Source organism: Erythrolamprus reginae, chromosome 2 (assembly GCF_031021105.1).
Source record: "Erythrolamprus reginae isolate rEryReg1 chromosome 2, rEryReg1.hap1, whole genome shotgun sequence".
In the NCBI taxonomy this organism is placed as follows: domain Eukaryota; kingdom Metazoa; phylum Chordata; class Lepidosauria; order Squamata; family Dipsadidae; genus Erythrolamprus; species Erythrolamprus reginae.
This window is the reverse complement of record NC_091951.1, coordinates 260,831,756-260,854,101: the sequence shown is the minus strand read 5'-3', so window position 1 is coordinate 260,854,101 and position 22,346 is coordinate 260,831,756. Positions and strand designations below refer to the sequence as shown.

The following is a 22,346-nucleotide window of genomic DNA, read 5'->3' as shown; positions in this document are numbered from 1 at the left end:
CATCCTCAGAAAGGCCATCATCTGGTTCTGAACCCTGTCCCCTGAATACAGGATCCTCTTGGAATGACTCGTGAGCAGGAGACGGGGGAGCTGGAACTGCCCAGATATTTCTCTGCAACGAGGGTGGAGGGGGAGGAGGACATGGGGAGGCAGGAGGGGCACTTGTGTACTGTTGCACCCCGGCTGCTATGCCATGAGAGTACGCAGAAGCGATCATGTCCTGCAGGGCTGGAGGTAGGCGTTGCCAGGTATCTGGGGAAGATCTGAGTCCGGCAGCTGTTGGGGTAAAGGTGGCTGTTGGTAATGGTTGAGATGCCATATGCCATGCAGAAGAGGCAGAAGAGGGCCTGGTGAATTCGGGCCTTGCTGGGTCTGCCACCTGGGATGGGCCCCCAAACCTATCTGGTGACCAATCTTTATCGGTAGCCAACCCAATTCCTTCTGGGAGCCTCGGAGGGGGGGTTCCTGTTACCATCCCCACAGTCTGACCTGGCCCTGCCGGCAGGGAGCTAGTAGTCTGCCTCTGTGCCTCCAGTTGATCCTCCAACGCCTTAATCCGACGCTCGGCTTCTCTCAGTGCAGAAGATTGTGAGCTTTTAGCCTTCGCTTTGGAGGAGTGTGACTTCTCCTTGGACTTTACTGCTGGGGGCTCTGATGTCCCCTGTTGTGGGAGGTCAGCCATTGGGTAAGATTCCGAGCCTCCAATATTGCAAACTGCAGCCGAGGGATTTTTGCTGCGTTTGTTGCTAAGTTTTCCGAGCGAAAAAATGGCCGCCGTTAATTAAAAGCCGCCTCTTCCTGTCTGAGACAGGATATCCGGCCTCATCCTCCTCCCTTGAGGGAAAATCGGGATGTCCGTCAATCCCTTAAACATGGCGGGCGGAAGCCAACTCCTCCAGGGAGGTTCGAAAATGGCGACTCCCTGTGCGGCGTGCCATGCTTCCAATGGCCGCGCCCTTAAATTGGCCGTCTCTGGCGGCAATAGGGCTTGCCCGACTGTTCCGATCCGGCGGCGTTCTCTCGGCTCCGGATTTCAAGCGGCGGATTCTGGCGGGAAATTCAATATTCCTCCATCTGCTCCGACATGGTGAGCCTCGTAAAGTTGCTCCGAACAGAGGTATGGCCGCGCAGGCCGGGGACCTCTTTCGCTGGCGACACCTGGTCCTGGGAGCTGTACCCACGCAGGGAAGAGGCTCCGACCTGGGAAACCGATGTAAGGGCGTTACTCCGCAGAGCAGGGGCCCCATTCCGCCGCTGTTAGTCATCCAAATATCTGAAAAACAAACAGGAGAGAAATCATTAGTAAAATGCATAATTTATTTTAAAAACAACAAATTCACTAATTAAAACTAATTAAAACTACCCCTAGACTACAAGAGTCATAGGAGGAAAACTCATGTGTCCCTTCACTATGACTGAGTTTTTTAGACTGACCCAGGAAGGGCAGCATGGGGGTTGGACCAGTTATTTATGCTAATTTTTAACTCAGTCCCTTCCAGCAAGGCTGAAGATTAACCCATGTTGGACTCTCCGAAGCAGTGCAAGTGGAGAATGACACATTTCTGTGTAGCATTCATTTTCTTACCATACTGTTAAGTCATTTGAATTATCTAACTCAGACTAATGCTAAAAGAAGCATTCTTTAAAACACTTGGCAAAGGACAAATTAGGGTTAGATTTACAATGTATGAATGGTACTTCTGAAGGATGTTTTCAAAGTCCTAGGGCCATTGATCGGATGACATATCATCAAGATGATATGTATGGTCTTATTGTAGGTTTTTAATTGTTTTTAAAACGGTCTCTTTTTAGATCTCCAAATATTTTAGTACTGTATGTCTTGTTATTCTTTGTTATGAGCCGCCCAGAGTCCTTAGGGAGTGGGGGCGGCATACAAATTGAACTAAATAAATAATAAATACCGTATTTTTCGCTCCATAAGACGCAGTTTTTTTCCTCCCAAAGTAGGATGAAAAATCAGCCCCGTCTTATGGAGCGAAGATGCAGGCAGGGAGGGGGGGGAGGCTGCGAACTCGGAAGCGCCATCCCGCCGACTGGCTGGCTAGCTGCTGCCTGGCCCCCTCCCTCCCGGAGGAGGGTCTCCCTCCGCACCACCAGCGGCGCTCCCCCCGCCAGCCAGCCAGCCAAGCCCCGCGCCCGCCGGAACCGGCTCCTCGCTCTCCCCCCACCGCCCGCCACGTTTGCAGGAGGTGGGGAGGGTCGGGCGGCCCGCCAAGGCCAGGAGGGACGCCGCTGCCCCCCCTTCCCTCTCTCCGCCCGCCGCTGCGCCTCCTTGTTGCTCTCACTCACTCTCGTTCTCTCTCCGTTCTTCTCAGCGGTGATGCGCGCACGCCCTGCCCGTCTCACCTTTGCCGAGAGCACTTTCCTACCGGGCTCTCAGCAAGGGGGTTGTAGGAGAAGCGGAGGCCGGCGAAGGCGATATTCAATGTCGGGGGCGCACGGGCGGTTGCGCGCGCTCCCTATCTCCCTGCTAGCCCACTCGGAATATTCAAAATAAGAAAAGCCTTTGCCGGTGAAGGTTTTTCTTATTTTGAATATTCCGAGTGGGCTAGCAGGGAGATAGGGAGCGCGTGCAACCGCCCGTGCGCCGACATTGAATATCACCTTTGCCGCCGGCCCCGCCTCTCCTACAACCCCCTTGCTGAGAGCCCGGTACGAAAGTGCTCTCGGCAAAGGTGAGGCGGGCAGGGCGTGCGCGCATCACCGCTGAGAAGAACGGAGAGAGAACGAGAGTGAGTGAGAGCAACAGACAGCAAGATAGTGAGAAAGAGAGAGTGAGAGAAAGGGGGGAGAGAGAAAGAGAGAGGGGGAGAGAGAGAAAGAGAGGGAGAGGGAGAAAGAGAGTGGGAGAGGGGGGAGAGATAGCAAGAGAGGGAGAAAGAGAGAGGGAAAGGGGGAGAGAGGGGGAGAGAAAGAGAGAGGGAGGGAGAGAGAGGAGATAAAGGAAGAGGAGAGAGAGAAAGGAAGAGAAAGAAAGAGGGATAGAAAGAGTGAGAGATGCTCAGTGAGCCTTTCTTTGAAGTTGCCTTTCTTTCTTTCTTTTTCTTTCTCTCTCTTGCTCTCTTGCTCTTTCATTCTTTTTTCTTTCTCTTGCTTTCTTTCTTTCTCTTTCTTTCTCTCCTTCCTTCCTTCCCTCCTTCCATTTCTTTCATTCCCCCTCTCTATTTTTATTTCTCTTTCATTTTTTCTTTCTCTTTCTTGCTTTTTCTTTCTCTTTTACCTTCCCTTCCTCTATTTCTTTTCTTTCTCCTTCCTACCTTCTTCCCTCCCTCCCTCCCTTCAGTCCTTCCTCTCTTACTCTCCCCTTTCATAAGTTTCCTTGCTTCCTTCCTGTTCCTTCCCCCTTTCTTTCTTTCTTTCCTTCCTTCCTTTCCTCCCTCCATTTCTTGCTTTCCTTTTCCTTCCTCCCTTCTTTCCTCCCTCACTCCCTTCTTTCACTCCTTCCTCTCTTCCTCTCCCCTTTTTGGCTCAAAATATTTTTTTTCTATTTTCCTCCTCTAAAATCTAGGTGCGTCTTATCAGCAGGTGCGTCTTATAGAGCGAAAAATACGGTAAATGTATAGCTTCAAGGCAGGATTAGACAGATTCATGGATGCCAAATGTATTGGTGGTTATTGAAATGGATGTCCATGTGCCGCCTCTATGTTGGTTGAGGCAGGCAGGATTCCCTTGAGTACCATTTGTTGGGGGTCAAGGGAAAGGGAGGGTTTTGCCTTCTCTTTCTGCTCAAGATCCCCATGGACAATTGGTGGGCCACTGTGTGATACAGAATGCTGGACTCGATGGGCTTTGGCCTGATTCAGCATGGCTCTTCTTATGTTCTTATTGTATGGATAAGAATCAATACCTTTGAAGATACCATCAACAACAGTAATTACACCTCAAAGGACTCACCTCTTTATGACTTGTATATGTGATCCTTTAGTTTTGATATTACCAAAGTTATACACTATTGCTATTCGACTCCCAATAACTAATTATTATTGTAATACAGTAATCCCTCACCTATCGCGGGAGTTACGTTCCAGACCTTGCCGCGATAGGTGAAATCCGCGATGGGGAATTTATCATCCTTCCCACCAGCTCCGGATGCCTGGAGGCGAGCAACAGCCGGCTAACCTTTCCCCACACACTACTACTTACTCTGTTCTTTGCAGCAGTTCGGCCAAATGTTGTGTTTTTTGCCTTGCCCCGGCTGTAAAGTCCCTGGTGAGTTGCCCCGGCTGTTTCTTTTTTTCTCTCTCTTTCTTCCGCCCTCGAGCACTTCCTCTTCCGCCCTCGAGCCCAGTCTGGAAATCCCCGCCGCGTCACGTTCCTTTCTTTTTTTTCCTTTTGGCACTGGCGAGGGGGATTGAACGAGGGAACGGGCCTCCGCCGGAGCTCAGTCCCCACCCCGCTCATCATTTGGGAGTCCCGCTGGGGGATTCTAGCGCTTGTTTGTGTGGTAAAATCATTCGAATGAAGCTGACTTCAAAACCCGCGATGAAGTGAAGCCGCGGCAGATGAAGCGCGATATAGCGAGGGACTACTGTAATGTGGTTCTAATATAGGTAGCTTTGATACTACAGAGATGAATATTATATTTTGCCTCGGATTTTTCCAGACTGGAGCTTTTCAGATGTGGAATTTTGGAAATTCCCATCCCAATTCATGTGTAGGGTACTAAACTGGCTATTTAAATTGAAGACTATAACCTTCCTAATGCCCCAACTCTTTAATACAGTGTCCCCCAATCATAAAATAATAAAATTATTAGGAAACTCAGGGATGGGTTCTAACTTAACTTGCTGCTGGTTCGCTTTCTCATTTAGTGACCTCATGGGTGTGCGTGCACTTTGTGCGTGCATGCTTGTGCAGTGCAGATGAAAAAAATTGGAGGGGGGGAAGTCGAAAACAAGATGGCGATGCATACGCAGTGCCAGAAATTCCGCTTCTGCCCATGCTCAGAAGTTCCCATGGTACATTTTTTTTGCAGTAGTCTATTTGCATATAGGCGGACCCCCTGGAGACAGGTAGAAGAGTGGTGTCTCGGTTCCTAAGACCATCAGAAATATGTTTTCCAATGGTCTTAGGTGACCCCTGTGAAAGGATCATTTGACTCCCAAATGGGTCGTGACCCGCAGGTTTAGAACTGCTCCTCTAAGCCATTAACACAATATCCACCCCTACTCTATCAACTCTGGTTCCACGCGTTAACTTCACAATCAAGATTGTGTATTCATAAACTTGTGAAAAATATATATATTTTCATCAGAAAAGGTGAAAAAAGGACAAGGGAAAAACAGTGGTTTTAATACAGATTCTGAGTTCTGGTTCAAATGAAACACTACAAGAATATAATGTACTGTCGTCATAAATTTAGACCTTGTGCTACTGTATATCATTTTACCAATCTTGAAGGACGAATCTTCCATACAGCTGAGACTGAATTCTTTGCCAGAAAATAGGACTATTTGAAATTAATTGAAAAAGAATTTATTTTGTTTCAGCATACAAAATAACTAAAGTAAATTGCTTTTTTTTAAAAAAAGGACACCACTTACCAGCTTTTATTCTACCAGAATTTTGTGGAAAACACTCTTCACTTTCAATACACAAATGCAGCTGAAATGTGTTTATTCCATCCTCATTCTCATCAAACTAGAGAACTAACATTTTATAAGGATGACTGATGAGCTACATGCAAGTCAGAGTTAAGAGTCTACTGTAATTTCAGTAATATTCCCTTTACATAGTTAACCCCTCCACCCCCACAAATTCTGTACATCAGCTACTATTTTTGTGGCTCAAAGGACTTATTTTGCCTTTTTAAAAACAAAGAAAAAACACATGTCCAGTATATAGTCAAAGTTATGTTGGCCTGTGCTCCTTCCAACAATCTCTCAAGAGTTTTTGCCACAAAATTTAGTTAGAAAAGTCAACATTGACCCCTCTCCCCCAAAGCACATTTTGTGCTCAATTGAAATGAATTGTGTTGAATGTGAACTGTTAAAAAAAGTTGAAAGACAGCCTTTAGATTTTCAAACATTTCATATAAAAATGCTAACAAAAATGTAAAAAACCCCACTCAAACATTTCCCGCTACACTCCAAGATCACATCATACGCCTGATGTCAAAAGTTTTCAAAAACCTCCAATCCCAACAATTGCACATTTAACAGTTGGACTTAAAAAAGAACATAACATTTCAAGTATGTTTCATGCCAATCATCAATAAGAGTCATAACATTACTGAAGAAAAGTACACTTGTTCTTTTGAAAGTCTAAGATAGACTTCCGTAGTTTAGGTCAAATATTTTAATTTAAAAATAATTTAAAAAAACACACACTCACACACATACATACACACACATACACACACAAAAGGAAACAATTTCTTTGGACTTAAAGAAACGTTAAGAACTCCCATGATTATGAAGAAATAACCTTACTACGAACTTAATTTTTCATACTGCAACATACTGTGCACATAGAACAAGGAAATCAATCAGATGATTCTGTAGCAACAAATGACAATCTGATAACTAAGCAGCAATTGGATATACAACAGCCTTTCAAGCACAGCTTATTTTGAAAAGGCTAACCAATCCTTCAGATCCAAAAGTAGTCCATAAGCAACATCTTTTATCAGGATGTCACCTGAAATCCTTACTTTAATGGCTTCAGTAAGAGAAGGCCTCTTTTCTGCCCTCTTTAAATGGAGTTTTACTTCGTTTTATGAAATCACTTTTGTTAAAGTTTAAAACAAAAATTCTGAAAATTAGGGCAGCGATGTTTAGTGGATAATTTCATTAAAGAAAGATGTTTCTATTGGATGGCTGTTTAAAAAACAAAGCAAAACCCATTGTTTTACCATTAAAAAGTTTTAAATGGTATGACATATAACATTTTGGAAGCCATCCAATCTCTGAAAAAAATGGAAGGAATACAAGTTCTCAGGTGGTCCCTATAGCAATACGTACATGAATATAGATTTTTTTTTTTTTAAAAAAGAAAGGATGGTGTGGGGGAATGGCTTAGAAATCATTTATTCACACCCAAACACAGTATGTATTAATTATGCAATTGAAATTAATCTGACCAATTAATTCACTTAATTAAGAGCACTATTACAACTGAATGTGAAGTATGGAATAAGTAATGAAATTTAGAAATAATTTTCAGCGTATTGGCCATAAATAGTTCCAAATCAAGGACATTCTATACCATGAAAACTGAACTAGTATTCCTCTTATAGCAAACATCGCCTTGTGATGTTATATTTGTTTCTAATATAATCTTAAAAGAGATGCAGAAATGTTGACGGAAAAGCAATTCTGAATTGGGATGGAACATTAGTATATTTCTGTTTTTTCCCTTAATAACAGTTCTCCTAATTTACTGACTATATAATCTAGGACCGTATGGCGAACCTATGGCATGCGTGCCCAAAGTGCCACACAAAGCCATGTCGCCCAGCATGTGTGGCATTGCCTGCTTGTCTTCTGCATTTCTGGCACACATGCGTGTGCAACGATCAGCTGTCCTCACGCATGCGGCAGTGCTGAAAACCAGTATGCACATGCGTGCCAGCCAGTTAATTGTTGGGGCACGTGTGGGCCAGAAAGAGGAAGTTTGGCTTTTCTGGAGCTCGATCCTTTCGCGCATGGGGCAATGTCAAAAACCGGCCTGCACATGCATGCTAGAACCCAGAAGTTTGGTTTTTCTGGAGTTTGGCCCACGATAAGCACATATGCACGTGATGTTTCTGCATGACCTCTTTGGCACTTGGTGCCGAAAAGGTTCACCATAATTGGCCTAGGGAGTAGGTCAGAATCCTGTTTTATTTTGTTACATATATATTAAAATGAACACGTTAATTATAACCTGGGTAATCCTGCTACAATAGACTGAGCATTAAAAAAAAATCTGTGGGCCTTATCCCACAACCAGTATCTTGTTTTTTTGAAACCAACAGAAATCGAAACCAAACAATTCAGGGGGGTTTCACACCATACTAGCAAAAGGTCAAGACAAAGTGGCATCAAAGAAAGAGTAAGGTCAGAAGGCCTGTGACGGGGTGTGCTGGATCCAAGGAGCATCCGTGAGACACAGGACATTGTAGCGTCTGGTAGTGTCGTTCCCTCAAGGACGTTAGAATATGCATATGCAGTAATAAATAGATCAGTTATGTAATAAGGCAGTGTGTTGAACATGCATTTATCTTGTGGTCTGGAGTACCACAGAGAGAGACACATGATACCATACACATTCATTAAGTGTTTTTTTTTTCAAGGCTATCCAGGCTAACTCTTCCAGAGCATTTCCTTGGTGAGAAGAGCAATTCGCTGAGGCTTGTCATTTTTCTTCTCCTTTATCAAGAGATGATGAACTGGCTTTAAGAAAAAAATAAAGCTGAAGAGAGCTGTTGGGGTTTTTGCACAAGGGCTGCATTATTCTGAATGTTTTAATTTTTTTTTCCAGATTTTAAAAAAAGCCAAGTTTTTAATGCAACCACAACTGATGTCCTCAGGATGCTCCAGATGTTTCCAGGTAACTCTGTAATTTTCTAACTGTGGTTTTGTCCAGTGAGCAAAGGTCAAAGTCAAAGGTAGTGTTTGTGATGTGAAAATGTCCCGTTTCTTCTATAAGATTTACAATCTGTCATTCAAAAACAAAAGAAAAGGTTAAATTGAAATACTTCTGATCATCTCATCTGTAAGATTTTCAGATAAAATGTAACATTAACTTGTTTCTTTATCCATGGCAGAGTTGGGTTCCTCCGAGTTCGCACCAGTTCTATACAACCAGTAGCAAACCTCTAGTGACGTCACAGCCAATTCTGTTGGTGCTGGTCCATGGACACCGCTATCTTTCTTTTGGGTGGGGATAATTTTTTCGGATTTTTTTCTGCTGATTTTTTCCTTCTGCACATGTGCAGGAGTCGTGTTTTTGGCCTCTAGCATGTGCCACCATCTTGTTTATGGCTTTTTTGGGTGTGTGTGTGAATTTTTGGTGAATGTTTGGCACTACAGTGGTGCGTGATGGGGCGGCTCACAACAATAATACAAACAATATATCACAAATCTAATATTAAAAAGTCTCTAAAAGCCCCTTATTTAAAAAACAGACATACACACATAGAAACATAGAAACATAGAAGTCTGACAGCAGAAAAAGACCTCATGGTCCATCTAGTCTGCCCTTATACTATTTTCTGTATTTTATCTTAGGATGGATATATGTTTATCCCAGGCATGTTTAAATTCAGTTACTGTGGATTTATCTACCACGTCTGCTGGAAGTTTGTTCCAAGGATCTACTACTCTTTCAGTAAAATAATATTTTCTCATGTTGCTTTTGATCTTTCCCCCAACTAACTTCAGATTGTAACCCCTTGTTCTTGTGTTCACTTTCCTATTAAAAACACTTCCCTCCTGGACCTTATTTAACCCTTTAATATATTTAAATGTTTCGATCATGTCCCCCCTTTTCCTTCTGTCCTCCAGACTATACAGATTGAGTTCATTAAGTCTTTCCTGATATGTTTTATGCTTAAGACCTTCCACCATTCTTGTAGCCCGTCTTTGGACCCGTTCAATTTTGTCAATATCTTTTTGTAGGTGAGGTCTCCAGAACTGAACACAGTATTCCAAATGTGGTCTCACCAGCATTCTATATAGCGGGATCATAATCTCTCTCTTCCTGCTTGTTATACCTCTAGCTATGCAGCCAAGCATCCTACTTGCTTTCCCTACCGCCTGACTGCACTGTTCACCCATTTTGAGACTGTCAGAAATCATTACCCCTAAATCCTTTTCTTTTGAAGTATTTGCTAACACAGAACTGTCAATACAATACTCAGATTGAGGATTCCTTTTCCCCAAGTGCATTATTTTACATTTGGAAACATTAAACTGCAGTTTCCATTGCTTTGACCATTTATCTAGTAAAGCTAAATCATTTACCATATTACAGACCCCTCTAAGAATATCATGCATAAATTATATAGGCCAGGGGGAGATGTCTCAGTTCCCCCATGCCTGATGGAAGAGGTGGGTTTTAAGAAGTTTACGAAAGGCAAGGAGGGTGGGAGCAATCCTAATTTCTGGGGGGAGCTGGTTCCAGAGGGTCGGGGCCGCCACAGTGAAGGCTCTTCCCCTGGGTCCCACCAGACGACATTGTTTAATGTAGTTTCCTATGATCTTCTCAATCTTTTTCTGAAATAGTGCCCTTCAAATGTCTTGGAGATGACAATTATAATTATCAGGTGGCTTTAGCATTCTTAAGTTTCATTTAGAGGCCCTTTCTCCTCCTTCTATTCAAGAACTTTTTAACTGAGATGAAACTAATCTAGATTTTTGCATTTTGCACATGCTCTGCCTATGAATTAGAACTATTCCCAATAATCTTATATATCTTAATTTGTGATTGCCATATCTCAATGTATAAGGCAGTGTGAAACTATAATATGAAATGCACAAATACTGTATATCCGCAATCATTATATCCAAGCAGGCAGCCATACTATAAATAAAATAAAACTACAGGTAGTCCTCAACTTACAACAATTCCTTTAGTGATAGTTTGAAATTACAATGGCACTGAAAAAGTGATTTATGATATAATTTTCACACGACCATTGCAGCAGCCCCATAGTTGTATGATCAAACTTCAGATGCTTGGCAACTGAGCCCTATTTATGATGGTTACAGTGTTCTGGGGTCATGTGGATTACATTTTGTGACCTTCTGACAAGTAAAATTAATGGAGAAACCGTATTCACTTAACTCTGTTACTAACTTAACAACTGCAGTGATTCACTTAGCAACTGTGTCAAGAAAGGTTGTAAAATGGGGCACATTCACTTAACAACTTTCTCACTTAGCAACATAAATTTTGGGCTGAATTGTGGTCATAAGTCAAGGACTACATGTATATCCTTTTGATACTTAAAGAATAGCAAAACTTTAGAACACTTTGGATTAAAAGACATAAAAATATTAAGAACTATACTATTAAGTGAGCAAGAAGGAAGCAATTCTGGCGAGAAAGCCCAACTGATTAACCTGGAACTCTGTAGTATTAAATCTACAGTATATATTTCCATCCATATAGTTCCAGATCAGCAAGAGCTAATGAAAGGTTTAACCAGACTACAATGTGAAATATATAGCATTACTAAAAATAAAATGTCAACCTGCTGAGAAGCACCGTGTTTAAAGTAGACATTCATTTATTTCTGCTGCACTGGTTTATATAGTAACTTTGGATCCAACACTCCAAAGCTTGTGTCGAAGTAATGAGTTAGGAATGTAATTCTAAAATATGCTTCATTTAACCCTAGCTAATAAACCAGCCCAGGAAGATTTCTAGAAAAAAAAACTTTCAGAAGTATTTTTTTAAAAAGAATGATCTATATTTGATATGCCTTCCTGTGATACTCTGCCAAAACAGGGCTTTCCATTAACTCCCTTGATAATAAATTTAAGGAATTCAAAAGCTGTTAGGAAGTGTTAACAGATGCATTTTTAAGCAATGCAGGACTCTTTACAGGGATGAGAAATGAAACTTCGCTTTGGTTTGATTACTATCTATCCTTTTTAAGCTCCTAAATAAAAGCAGTATGAACACTGGAATCCTGCTGTTCATAAGGGCCTCTTGGAAATATATACAGCCAGTATTACAACTGAATGGTATGAATATTCACATTTAATAGAGGAGCAGCTCAGGAATATAGCCAGAAAACCTGAGGGCTTTTCCTGACCACCTGCCAAAGGAAACCAGGTTTTTATATTCTTAATATAGTAAGAAATATTTGGCGGAAAAATAAGATAACAGCTGGAGAGATTTCAGATTATCAGTTTTAAAATCACATTAAAAGTAATTCAGCTGAAGATGTAGGATGTAAAGTCCAAGAGATTTGTATTTGCTTTTGATGAAGTAAACTACACTTTGTTGTTTAATATAGTTCTGGTTTCCATTTAATTTCACTGCAATCAATCTGGCAGCAACAATGTAAATGCTTCTACAACAGAATGTATATAGAAGGACTGGTATTATCATTTTAGATAATAATGATTGTCTTTTAGTGTTTAAGAGTAGGAAAAATTGTCCAGTAAATCTAAATGTAAAGCCAATTTGGTCTAGTAGTTAAGGCACCAGGATAGAAATCAGGAAATTATGAATTCTAGTCAATTGGGTGACCTTGGGCCTGACACTATTTCTCAACCCAATCCACCTCACAGAGTTCTTATTGTGAGAAAAATAGAAGGAAGAAGGTGATTGGATATATTTGCTACCTTCAGTTATTTGTAAAAATAATAAAGATAGGATAAAAATAAAGGTAAAGGTTTCCCCTCTCCAATAATGTCCGACTCTAAGGAAATTCTCATCTCTGTTTCATAGCTGAGGGAGCCAGTATTGTCCAAAGACATTTTCTATGTTCATGTGGTCAGCATGACTATATGTTAAGGAGCACGGAGCACTGTTATCTTCCTACCAAAGTGGTACCTATTTATCTACACCCACTTGCATGCTTTTGAATTCCTAGGTGGACAGGAGCTGGGGCAAGTAACAGGTGCTTACCCTGTCACATGGTGCTCAGGTGTCATATATGGACTGTCGACTTTCCAGCTGACAAGCCCAGCATCTTTAATCAGTGAGCCATCACACTCCCCAAAGATAGGATACAAATCAATAAATTATTTGTAAAAATAAAAGAATATGTCTCATTTGAATTATTTATAAAAAAATAAAGGTGGGACATAAATGAAAAATAAATAAACAACATACATTTTCCCTCTCTTCATATTGGAGCCCAGAGTAGCTTCAATAAGATGAGCAAAACATAAATTTAATTCATGAATATTGGGAAGAGTTAGCATTGATTATACTGATGTAATTCATGATGATCTGCCATTTAAATTATAAACTACCAAATGAGTTAAAATTTGAAATAGAAATGCATCATTTTCTGATTTAGGGGTCAGCTAAAGTTAATATTTTTTCATGAGAAGAGCCGCAATTGTTCAGTGGTTAGAATACAGTATTGCATGCGACTTCTGCTGATTGCTGGCTGCCTGAGATGTGGCTGTTCAAATCTTACCAGGCTAACGTTGACTCAGCCTTCCATCCTGCCGAGGTGGGTAAAATGAGAACCCAGATTGTTGGGGGCAATATGCTGACTCTGTAAACCGCTTAGAGAGGGCTCTAAAGCACTGCAAAATGGTATTTACTGTAAGTCTAAATGCTATTGCTATATTATTATTACTACAACACTTACGGATAGCTAGTCATGGGCTTTGATTTTAAGGGCTTTAGGAACAGTAACTGAGAATCACTTCAGGCATTATGACTATCCAGACCTCATTTTTCAAATCTGAAGCCTACAGACTCATATTAATTGATCCAGCTGATCTCAAGTAAGATAGCATGTTACCCACATGATAAATCAAGAACTTACAGACTTTAATGTTTTAAATAAATAATGTGGAAGAAAAGGTATATATGTTATTATATGTATATCCCTAACTCAGGTAGCTTATACATAGATCCTCAAGTAATAAGTTGGGCTTAGAAAGAGCAACTGGCCTGAAGCCAGGCACTTACTGTAGTTCTTTGGTTGAAGATGGACATGAACCTAAATGGCACCCACAAAAAAAGAACCAAGATTTTGCAATGAACAAACCACTGTTTTAGGACCGAATAGATTATAAAAAATTGTGAAATGCTAATATTTTGATTGATGGATTTGCTTTCTTTTGAAAAATCAAATTTAGGTTTATACTTTGTTCTTTTAATAAAATTTTAGTTTTGGAAAACTATTTAAATGACATAGAAGCCCTCACCTGTTGCAGTATATGTCTTTCTCTTAGAGTCATTAACCTTCTGTGAAGCTCAACTAATTCATCAAGATATGCCTGAAAATAAATAATTACAGATTAGAGAAAGAGAAAGACAAAGTTTGCCAGTTTGTGAAATGTCATAGTTTTGCTCACAAATATTTTCAATGTATATGATTTCACCAACATAATAATAAACAATGTACATATAGTAATACAAAATGCTAAAAGAATAATTAAGGAATATTTTACAAAGTCACATGCCATGTACATACATATGCAGATACAAATTTAAATTTTTATGTAGATGTTGATTTCAATTAGGTTTTCCGGCTAAATGTAGATTCTAATGTACGGAAGCACGATTTAAACATTTTTTCCTGTTTACCTTATCACAATCACCATTCTTAATCTGTTTTTCAGATTTACTTTGTTTTATAGGACTCTTTACTTCCAGAATCTACAAATTGAAAAGAATAAATATTTAAGGACATTACAAATTTAAAATTGAAATGTTTTAAACTATGGTAGTCTGATGCCTTTGTTTTGAAAGCAGATTTAAAGCCAATTTATATATCCTATCTATATCTCATGTTACATCCCTCAAGAGCAGTTTCAACAACAAATTAAAGCAACAAACTAATTATAAATACAATTGAAAAAATATTGAAAAAGACTTGGAATTATCAACTAAATGAATACTAGTGGAAGAACTTTCAGTAATGATTCAATAATATACTGTGTCTAATCTAGTATCAACTCTTCAATTTATTTATAAATAAATGTGGCATATTTTTAGAAATTAGCTTTTGAATGGCATTTGAAATTTATTTCTAAACTTCTACAATACTAGAATTATATCCATGTTTTGCAGATAGTTCTTCATCGAGCAGAGACCTACTATTCCCAGAACAGTTTCATGAGCATTGATCTACTTGAGCATTGATCTAGAATTATTCATTTTTCTACTCAAGTAAAATCAATAACTTTAATATAGTGCTTAATAGTGTCAAGAATACAGTGTCTTTTGAAGTAGTCAGACAATAACAAATCTAACTAACAGGAAATGACAACAGATTGTTGTTGACTAAATTGATTCATTTATATGACATTACTTGAAAAAGTGTCATTTGCTGACTTGGGGTTATTCTAAAAAGTAATAATTTGAGCTGATTTTCAATGAAATTAGAAATATGACTAATTTGTAATAATTGAATCACAGATTATTTTATACTGTGTTTACTCTACAACTATGCATTTAGCAACTGTTCAAAGTTGCAACAGCACTGAAAAAAGTGATTTAAAACTAATACTTGCACTTACAACCAGCCTATAGCATCCTGACCAATATGTGTTTATGACAATTATGGTGTCCCAGGTACACCATCTGTGACCTTTCCCGCTGGCTCCTTAAAGCAGTGTTTCCCAACCTTTTTTGAGCCGCGGCACATTATTCATATTTTCAAAATCCTGGGGAACACTGAACGGGGAGGGGAGAAGGGGGGGCTAAAGAAAAGTTTTGACAAAAAAAAATCTTCCTCCATTTCGCTCTATTTTTCCCTCACTCTTTCTCTCTCTTCCTTTCTTCTCTGCGGAGGCCGGCGAAGGCTTTTCTTATTTTTAAATGTTCTGGGTGGCAGGGGGATGCGGAGCCCGCACACACACACACCTGACATTCCAAATCCTGCCTCAGCTGTGAGAAGAACGCCTGCCCCGCCTGTCCTGTAGCCCTTTCGCTGACAGCCTGGGACAAAAGCTCTCAGTGAAGGGACTGCAAGAGGGGCTGGGCGGGCGTTAGCAGCCGGATGAGGAGGACGAGAAGCCACTGCAGCCACCCCCAACCCCCCCCTTCCTTGGGTGCCTTCCAAAGGCCCCTGGAAAAAGGCAGGAGGTAGCAACGAGGCGCGAGGACAAGCAGGCAGCTTGGCGGAGGGGAAGCGCTGACGGGCTCTCCTCCTCGCCTGCAGATTTTCCCGCAGTTCAAAAGGAGGCAAGAGGTGGCCTGGATGAAATTGCGGGGAAATCATGGGGCGAAGTGAAAGCCAGGGCAGACTCGCAAAGGCGGGCTCAGGCTGCATGAGGAGAAAGAGGCAGAGGGAAAGAAGGCGACGGCAGTGGGACCTGCAGCTCGGTGGGCGTCTCCTCGTGGGATGGAATCATCTCTTTCTCATGCTACTCCCACCATGGCTGCGCGCAGTCCTGGCGCCCCTGGCTGAAGGTCGTCCTGTGGCTGGTCTTGGGCTTTACGGTTGCTTCCTGGTTCCCTCTCCTCCCACCGCCTGTGTCTACCGCCAGCGCCTCATTCCTCGGGCCGGAGCTGCAGCTTCCTACCAGGCAGCCCAGCCACACTGCCGTAGAAAGTGCAGAGGTTATTGCCGCCGCCTCTGCCTCCACTCAGGGAGCCATCGTGGTTGAGCTGAGCGAGAGGAAAAGGCGCGGTGACCACGGTGGCTCCTGAGTGGAGGCAGAAGCAGTGGCAATAACCTCTGTGCTTTCTACGGCAGCGTGGCTGGGCTGGCCGGAGGGAAGCAGCAGCTCCCACTCGAGGAACCCACGGCAACGGCCGCCGGCTTGGTGGGAGGTGACGGTGGGAGACACAGGCGGTGGGAGGAGAGGGAACCAGGAAGCGACTGTGAAGCCCAAGACCATCCACAGGACGACACTCAGGCAGGGGTGCCGGGACACATGCGATGGGACTGCTCAGACAAGGAGCACAGCAGGACGGCGGCCGGAGGAGGAGGAGGAATAGGAGAAGTCGCAGGCTCCGCCGCAGCTGCAGCCACCTCCGCGGTAGGAGCCAAGCCGGGCTCCAATGTTTGTAAAAGTTTTCGTGCCTCCTCTGCGGCCTTGATGCTTGGCAGGGAAGGAGGCCATGTTTTGCCTTCTTCTGAGGTCGCAGGGGAGGTAGGCGCACGCAACTGCAGCCTACTAGAGCCGGAGAAGCCGAGGGTTTCTCCCCCGCCCACACTTGGGAGGGGCAGATCAGCTGTTGGGCGGGGAAGGCGGGCTCCTGTGCGCTAGCTTAAAAAAGGGTGCGCCATGCTTGGAATTTGCCCGCGCCCCAGCTCACTGCACAGCTTACAGGGATCTATGCCGGCAGCGCCCCGCCCAGCTGGAGCTTCCCTAGGAGCTTCGCGGCACACCTGACCGTGTCTCGCGGCACACTAGTGTGCCGCGGCACACCGGTTGGGAAACACTGCCTTAAAGTAAACTCAATAGGGGAAGCCAGATTTGTTTAATGACTACAATTTACTTAACAACTACAGTGATTCCCTTGGAAATTATGGCAAAAATTGGGTGCCACTCACTTATAGGGGAGATAAATATTATGCACTTCAAAGTAAAATGTATCTTTACACATATCTTTGGAAGAATTTTCCCCTTCAGAAAATATTTTAGACTAAAAGAAGAACAAAGCAAATTCAGTAAGATCTGCACAAACTGAAAATATTCAGTACTAATTAACACAAATCATTTATAAAACTAAAGAAGGCTCACAAAGTTGGGAAAATAAGAATGTTTACCGGAAAAAATTGGTATGTGCTCATATCAAAACACAATTACCTGGTTATTGTTTGTTTTTAATAAAGGTGGAGGATCGTGGTGTAGAGGTGAAGATGCAGAACTGCTATCACTGTCACTTCCATCGCTTAAACTAACCCTGAGCAAAAATAAAAGTGGTAGAGGAATGAAAAGATAAGAAGCAGGTAGATTTGGGTCAATAGACAACTGAAAAATTCAAGTCTTTCTAACTTACTACAGATTATGAACACCCTATATTATATTTTTAAGACCACTGCATCTTATCTGTCGTGGTTAGAGTTTTACATTACTGACAGCATATTAAAGACAGCATTCTGCAACTTTAGCTGCCTCGTAAAAGGGGAACCAGGCTGCATCAGTGGTGGGTTGATGTGCACAACTCAACTTGCACAAGTTGACCTGCAACATGTGTGCTTGCCTGCTGCTTGTGCAAATTGAGCAGCATGTGTATGACAGTCACACGACCTGCTTCCGAATAGACCACGGCTCATATGGGGGACCCCCGTATTAAGATACCAGATGTTAGAATCAACTTAAAAGAATTAAATTTGATCACTAGCTTTCCATTGCCACGTTAGCACCTCAAGAATTTGCTTATAGCTTGAATGTTAAAAACACATCCTGACCAGTACAAGCTTCAAAGTATTAATTTGACCATACTTAATAATTCCCATCTGTTAGCGTGTTAACATATACTATATATTCCGATATGGTAATTTTAATTAAAGAAATCATACCAAAGTGATATATATTTCACTTTATGCGTAAGATACATATTGAAACTCTTGATTCAAGAGATAGGGATTTGTTCTCTCCAAATGTGCATTAAAGCAACTACATCAGTTCAGCAATTTTTGTCATTTATGCAACAACATCAATTGATACAATTTGTTATTACCACAAAATGAAAGAAATCAACATAAATCACTTAATTTGCCTCGTTTGCATAATGATGCTGTTATATAAAAAATGCTGAAAATAAAATAAATTCAACTTCTGGGTGGAGGATTTTTGGGGAGGTGTCTTGTCTGGACTGTTTTGGATGCTATGGATATGCCCATTATTTGAGGGGGATGTCAGACAGACATTTGTTCCTTGCATCTAACAAAACCAAACTTCATCATAGTTTGATCAGAAGATAAACAAGTTCTGGAAAAAGAAGGGGTGTAGGAGATGACAAGACTTGAGACCAAGGGAGGAATCAAATGCCTCATCTGTCTCAAGTTTCTTCATGCCCATAACTCCAGCTCACCTTGATCTCCATTGACTCTTATCTACTGCCAATTTGCTTTGGCCATTAACAGTTTAGGTTCTTGTAGAGAGCGTAAGCTTGCATATAAACTTTTATACTAATTTGAACTGCCTGGATTCCTGATTTCCTGGGCTTGACGGGGTATTTTGCAGAAGGTAAGGGTGGTGGGTATAGTACATTCTCCATAACTTTTTAAAAAGAATGAATGATAGGTTTGGGGAAACAGGGCCTTACTCTGAAACTAAGAAAAATGCAGACTCATTCCTTGTAGTATGAACTTTAACTATTTAAGTCAGTGGTCCCCAACTTTTCCAGCTTTGTGGACTGGCAGTAATGGTGCTTGCCCACTGCTTGTGCAAATGGGGCTTCACATTCAAGCATGAGCACCTACCACTTGCACAAGTAGAGCTACGTGTGCTTGCACTAGTCCACTTGTTCGGAATGCTATAGCTCCGAAGTTGGGGACCCGATTTAAGAAACAAAAAAGTAAATATTGTTTTATCATGGAGAGACAGTGGTAGAAGAAGTGTATTAGAGAAAGCTCAAAAATAGTATTTTCAAACCAGGGAAATATGAAGATATTTCCAAGTGCAGTTTAACCAGTAAAGGGCTACCAGAATTTTTACTATCTCACTGTGGGCATGGCTTATGCAGGATGCCCTGCATTTTCTTTCAACATCTTTCAATGCAAATTGGGTGCTCTGGGGTGGAGCTCCATTTTTGCTACCCCACTGTGTCCCGTCCCCCCGTCCGGGCAGTAGCCCACCACTGGAACTATCACATCTCATGAAGTGGAAATTACATTTCAGCTGATGCAGTTCAAAACCACGTTTGCCTTTTTTTTTGCAGTTACTTAGAGTTTAAGTATAACTTCAAAGTTTTCCACAAGTATTTTTACAGAGCCAGATGTTCTCGTTCTATAACTGATAATTTAATGTCCTTTCCTAAGATAATAAAAACTTCTTTAACTATAAGCAACTTATAGTTGCTATAAAAACTTCCAGATAGCCTTTGCTAAAATGTTCAACTCATTTGCCCAAGTTCTGAAATTCACCGTATATGGCCTGAAGAATTAAAAGCAAGAGAGAGAGAGACAGAGAGAGAGAGAGAGAGAAGGAGAGGGAGAGGGAGGGAGAGAGATTACCTTTCTTGGCATGCTGAGCTTTTAAAACAGATTCTTTCTTAAAATGTTTTAAATTTCTTTAAATCCTTGCATATTATTTTCTTCTCTAGCATGCAGCGTTTTAATGAATCTAATAAATATTTCTGCCTTATCTCAAAATCTAAAAATATCTCTACACTATCTTTGGCTTGTCTTAGGCTGTCAAATTATCTGGAATTTATTTTTCTAATTCCTAACCTGCGTACTCTACTTCCTCCGTGAGTATTTATAGGTCTTTCCATCTCAGAGTCATTGTCATTCTCATCTGCTTCATCAGATTCATCTTCATTATCATCAGAATGCAGATCTTTCATTATAGACCTCAAAGGACCTAGTGAATAAAAACAAAAAGGGACACAGTTCAACAATAGGAATTCACATGAAGCCTATTTATGGTTAGCTTTATAATAAAACAAGTCCTAACAGAAATTTTAAGAAAGGAGGATCTGATCATTAAACAAAAGATGCACTGCTTGGGGGAGCTTATGAAGCAAATGCTTAAACAAAAGTAAATTTATTCAAGGACCAGTTGACTTAAAACAGGATTATTTCTGTCAACAAGGAGATTAGTGTTTTAAGTGTTTGCAGAATAAGCCCCTTGGAATGTTAAGTAAAGCAACTTGGCATTCTACAGAACCAAATGGATCTTTAAAACAAAACAAAGCAAAATAAGATGCTATAAAAGACCCTTAAAGGTATCTTATACTGGAAAAATCTAAAGAGGCCACAGTAACAGTACATTTTGCTAGACTAATCCATGTATTGAAAGTCATAGTCTAATAAATCACTGTGATTACAAGTTGCTCTAGCCAAGGCATTCTTTGTCTGCCTGTTTTTGATCTACTTAGAATATAGCTGTCTTCTTTAGTCTAAGGTCAATATCAGGTCAAGCCAGCTTTTTGAATGCTCATATGTATAAAGTGTGTCAATTCCAATAGAAGAGACCTATTTTTATCCAAGAATTGGACAGAGATACTACACCTCCTACACTAATGAGGTTTGTATTAAATAAAAGTTCTACAATTGGATACTTAAAATATGAACGTATTTAAATAATGTTAAAGACATTTACATAGAAGCATTAGTTTTCAGAAGTAAATAAAATATTTAATCTGCTCAGAGGTTGGGAAGCAAGAAGAAAAAAAAACCCTTTGGGCTAATTTTTGAGCTAAAGCTCTAAAATAATATTGCTACTAAAAAAACAGAACAAAAAAATTAGAGAATAGTTTAATTCTTAACATCATTATTAGTTGTATTGTTAATTACAATTTGATATGCTGCTCTATACCAAAATAAAGATTGGCTCTTGCTGTCAAATTACTAGTGGTTTTATTAATTAATTCAGAAAGGCAAAAAAACTATGTGGTTTAAGAGAAACGGATTAATGAATTTATATCCTGCCTTTCCATATGTTCAAGATAGCTAAAATAAAGAAGCACAAAGACAAAATTTAAATATATAAAATAATCCCAACCAGGGTTTTCTGCACAATCATAATAATCATTAAAATATAGAGACAGGATAAATTCCAGTCATGTGTGTCCATGGTATTAAACAGGAATTATAATCCAAACTAAGTCTGTAATTATTCATTAAGAAAGTATTAAAAACTGCATGCTACCTTCCAAAACTAGATTTTTTTTCATATGTGTTTTATAAAAGCCATATAAAGAACTTGTTTTTGGTAACTCAGATTAGGCCATAGTTATTAGCCAATTTTATATTTTGTAGTAAACCAGAATTCTTTGTGTTTGTTTAGCACACTGTGTCAATCTAGCCACTGTAGCTAAACCACAAAAAGTTGTTTAACAAATAATGATTAAAACAAATGGTGGCTTAATGCAATGTGTGAATGGAGCAAAGAGTTTTCAAGTAACAGTACTAACAAGCTTAACTTAGCTTGATTTCATTCATTTCCAAGGGTCCCTCTTGTTAAAATAGGTTGTTTTATTTTGTTTCCATGTGGTTATTTCTTCATTTATATCCCATCTTTATTCTTATTATTTTGTATAAGTTGACAGTGAAAATATTTAATATCTTTCTCCTTCTATTTTCCTCATAATAACGATCCTCTGTCAACTCAACCCTTTTTAAATTTCTTGTTGTTTAAAACAGAATAGGATAGTAGAGCAAAAAGCAGAGAATTAGAGAAATCACAAAGTATCAAGATTTGAAAAGTTGAAAGATTATGGCATAAATCTATGACATTGACAAAACTTCCATCTATTAATTAGAAAAGATCACATGGCTTGGATCTATTATATATACAGTGAACCCTCGATCATCGCGAGGGTTCCGTTCCAGGACCCCAAGCGATGATCGATTTTTCGCGAAGTAGCGGTGCGGAAGTAAAAACACCATCTGCGCATGTGCAGATGGTGTTTTTACTTCCACCGCCGCCCGCAGCGCGTTGCTGGGGCCGCTCCCCAGCTGGGGAGCGGATCTGGGGTTGCGCGAATTGCTGGGGCCGCTTCCCAGCTGGGGAGCGGATCTGGGGTTTCCCCAAGCGCGCGCGCGTTGCTGGGGCCGCTTCCCAGCTGGGGAG

General features: G+C 40.8%; 1 protein-coding gene across 4 annotated transcripts in view; it reads right to left on the bottom strand.

The window, feature by feature from the left end:
- Positions 1 to 5,480: 5,480 nt before the first annotated feature.
- MLLT3 (MLLT3 super elongation complex subunit) overlaps positions 5,481 to 22,346 on the bottom strand; it is a 171,531-nt gene continuing 154,665 nt past the window's right edge. For all 4 annotated transcript variants that reach the window (XM_070742521.1, XM_070742520.1, XM_070742523.1 and 1 more), the window contains exons 8-12: positions 20,000 to 20,132; positions 17,409 to 17,505; positions 14,233 to 14,304; positions 13,851 to 13,922; positions 5,481 to 8,661 (exon numbers count right to left, since the gene is read on the bottom strand). In XM_070742521.1, the coding sequence (XP_070598622.1) occupies positions 8,530 to 8,661; positions 13,851 to 13,922; positions 14,233 to 14,304; positions 17,409 to 17,505; positions 20,000 to 20,132 (506 nt within the window). In that variant the 3' untranslated portion in view covers positions 5,481 to 8,529. The remainder of the gene's footprint in view (positions 8,662 to 13,850; positions 13,923 to 14,232; positions 14,305 to 17,408; positions 17,506 to 19,999; positions 20,133 to 22,346) is intronic.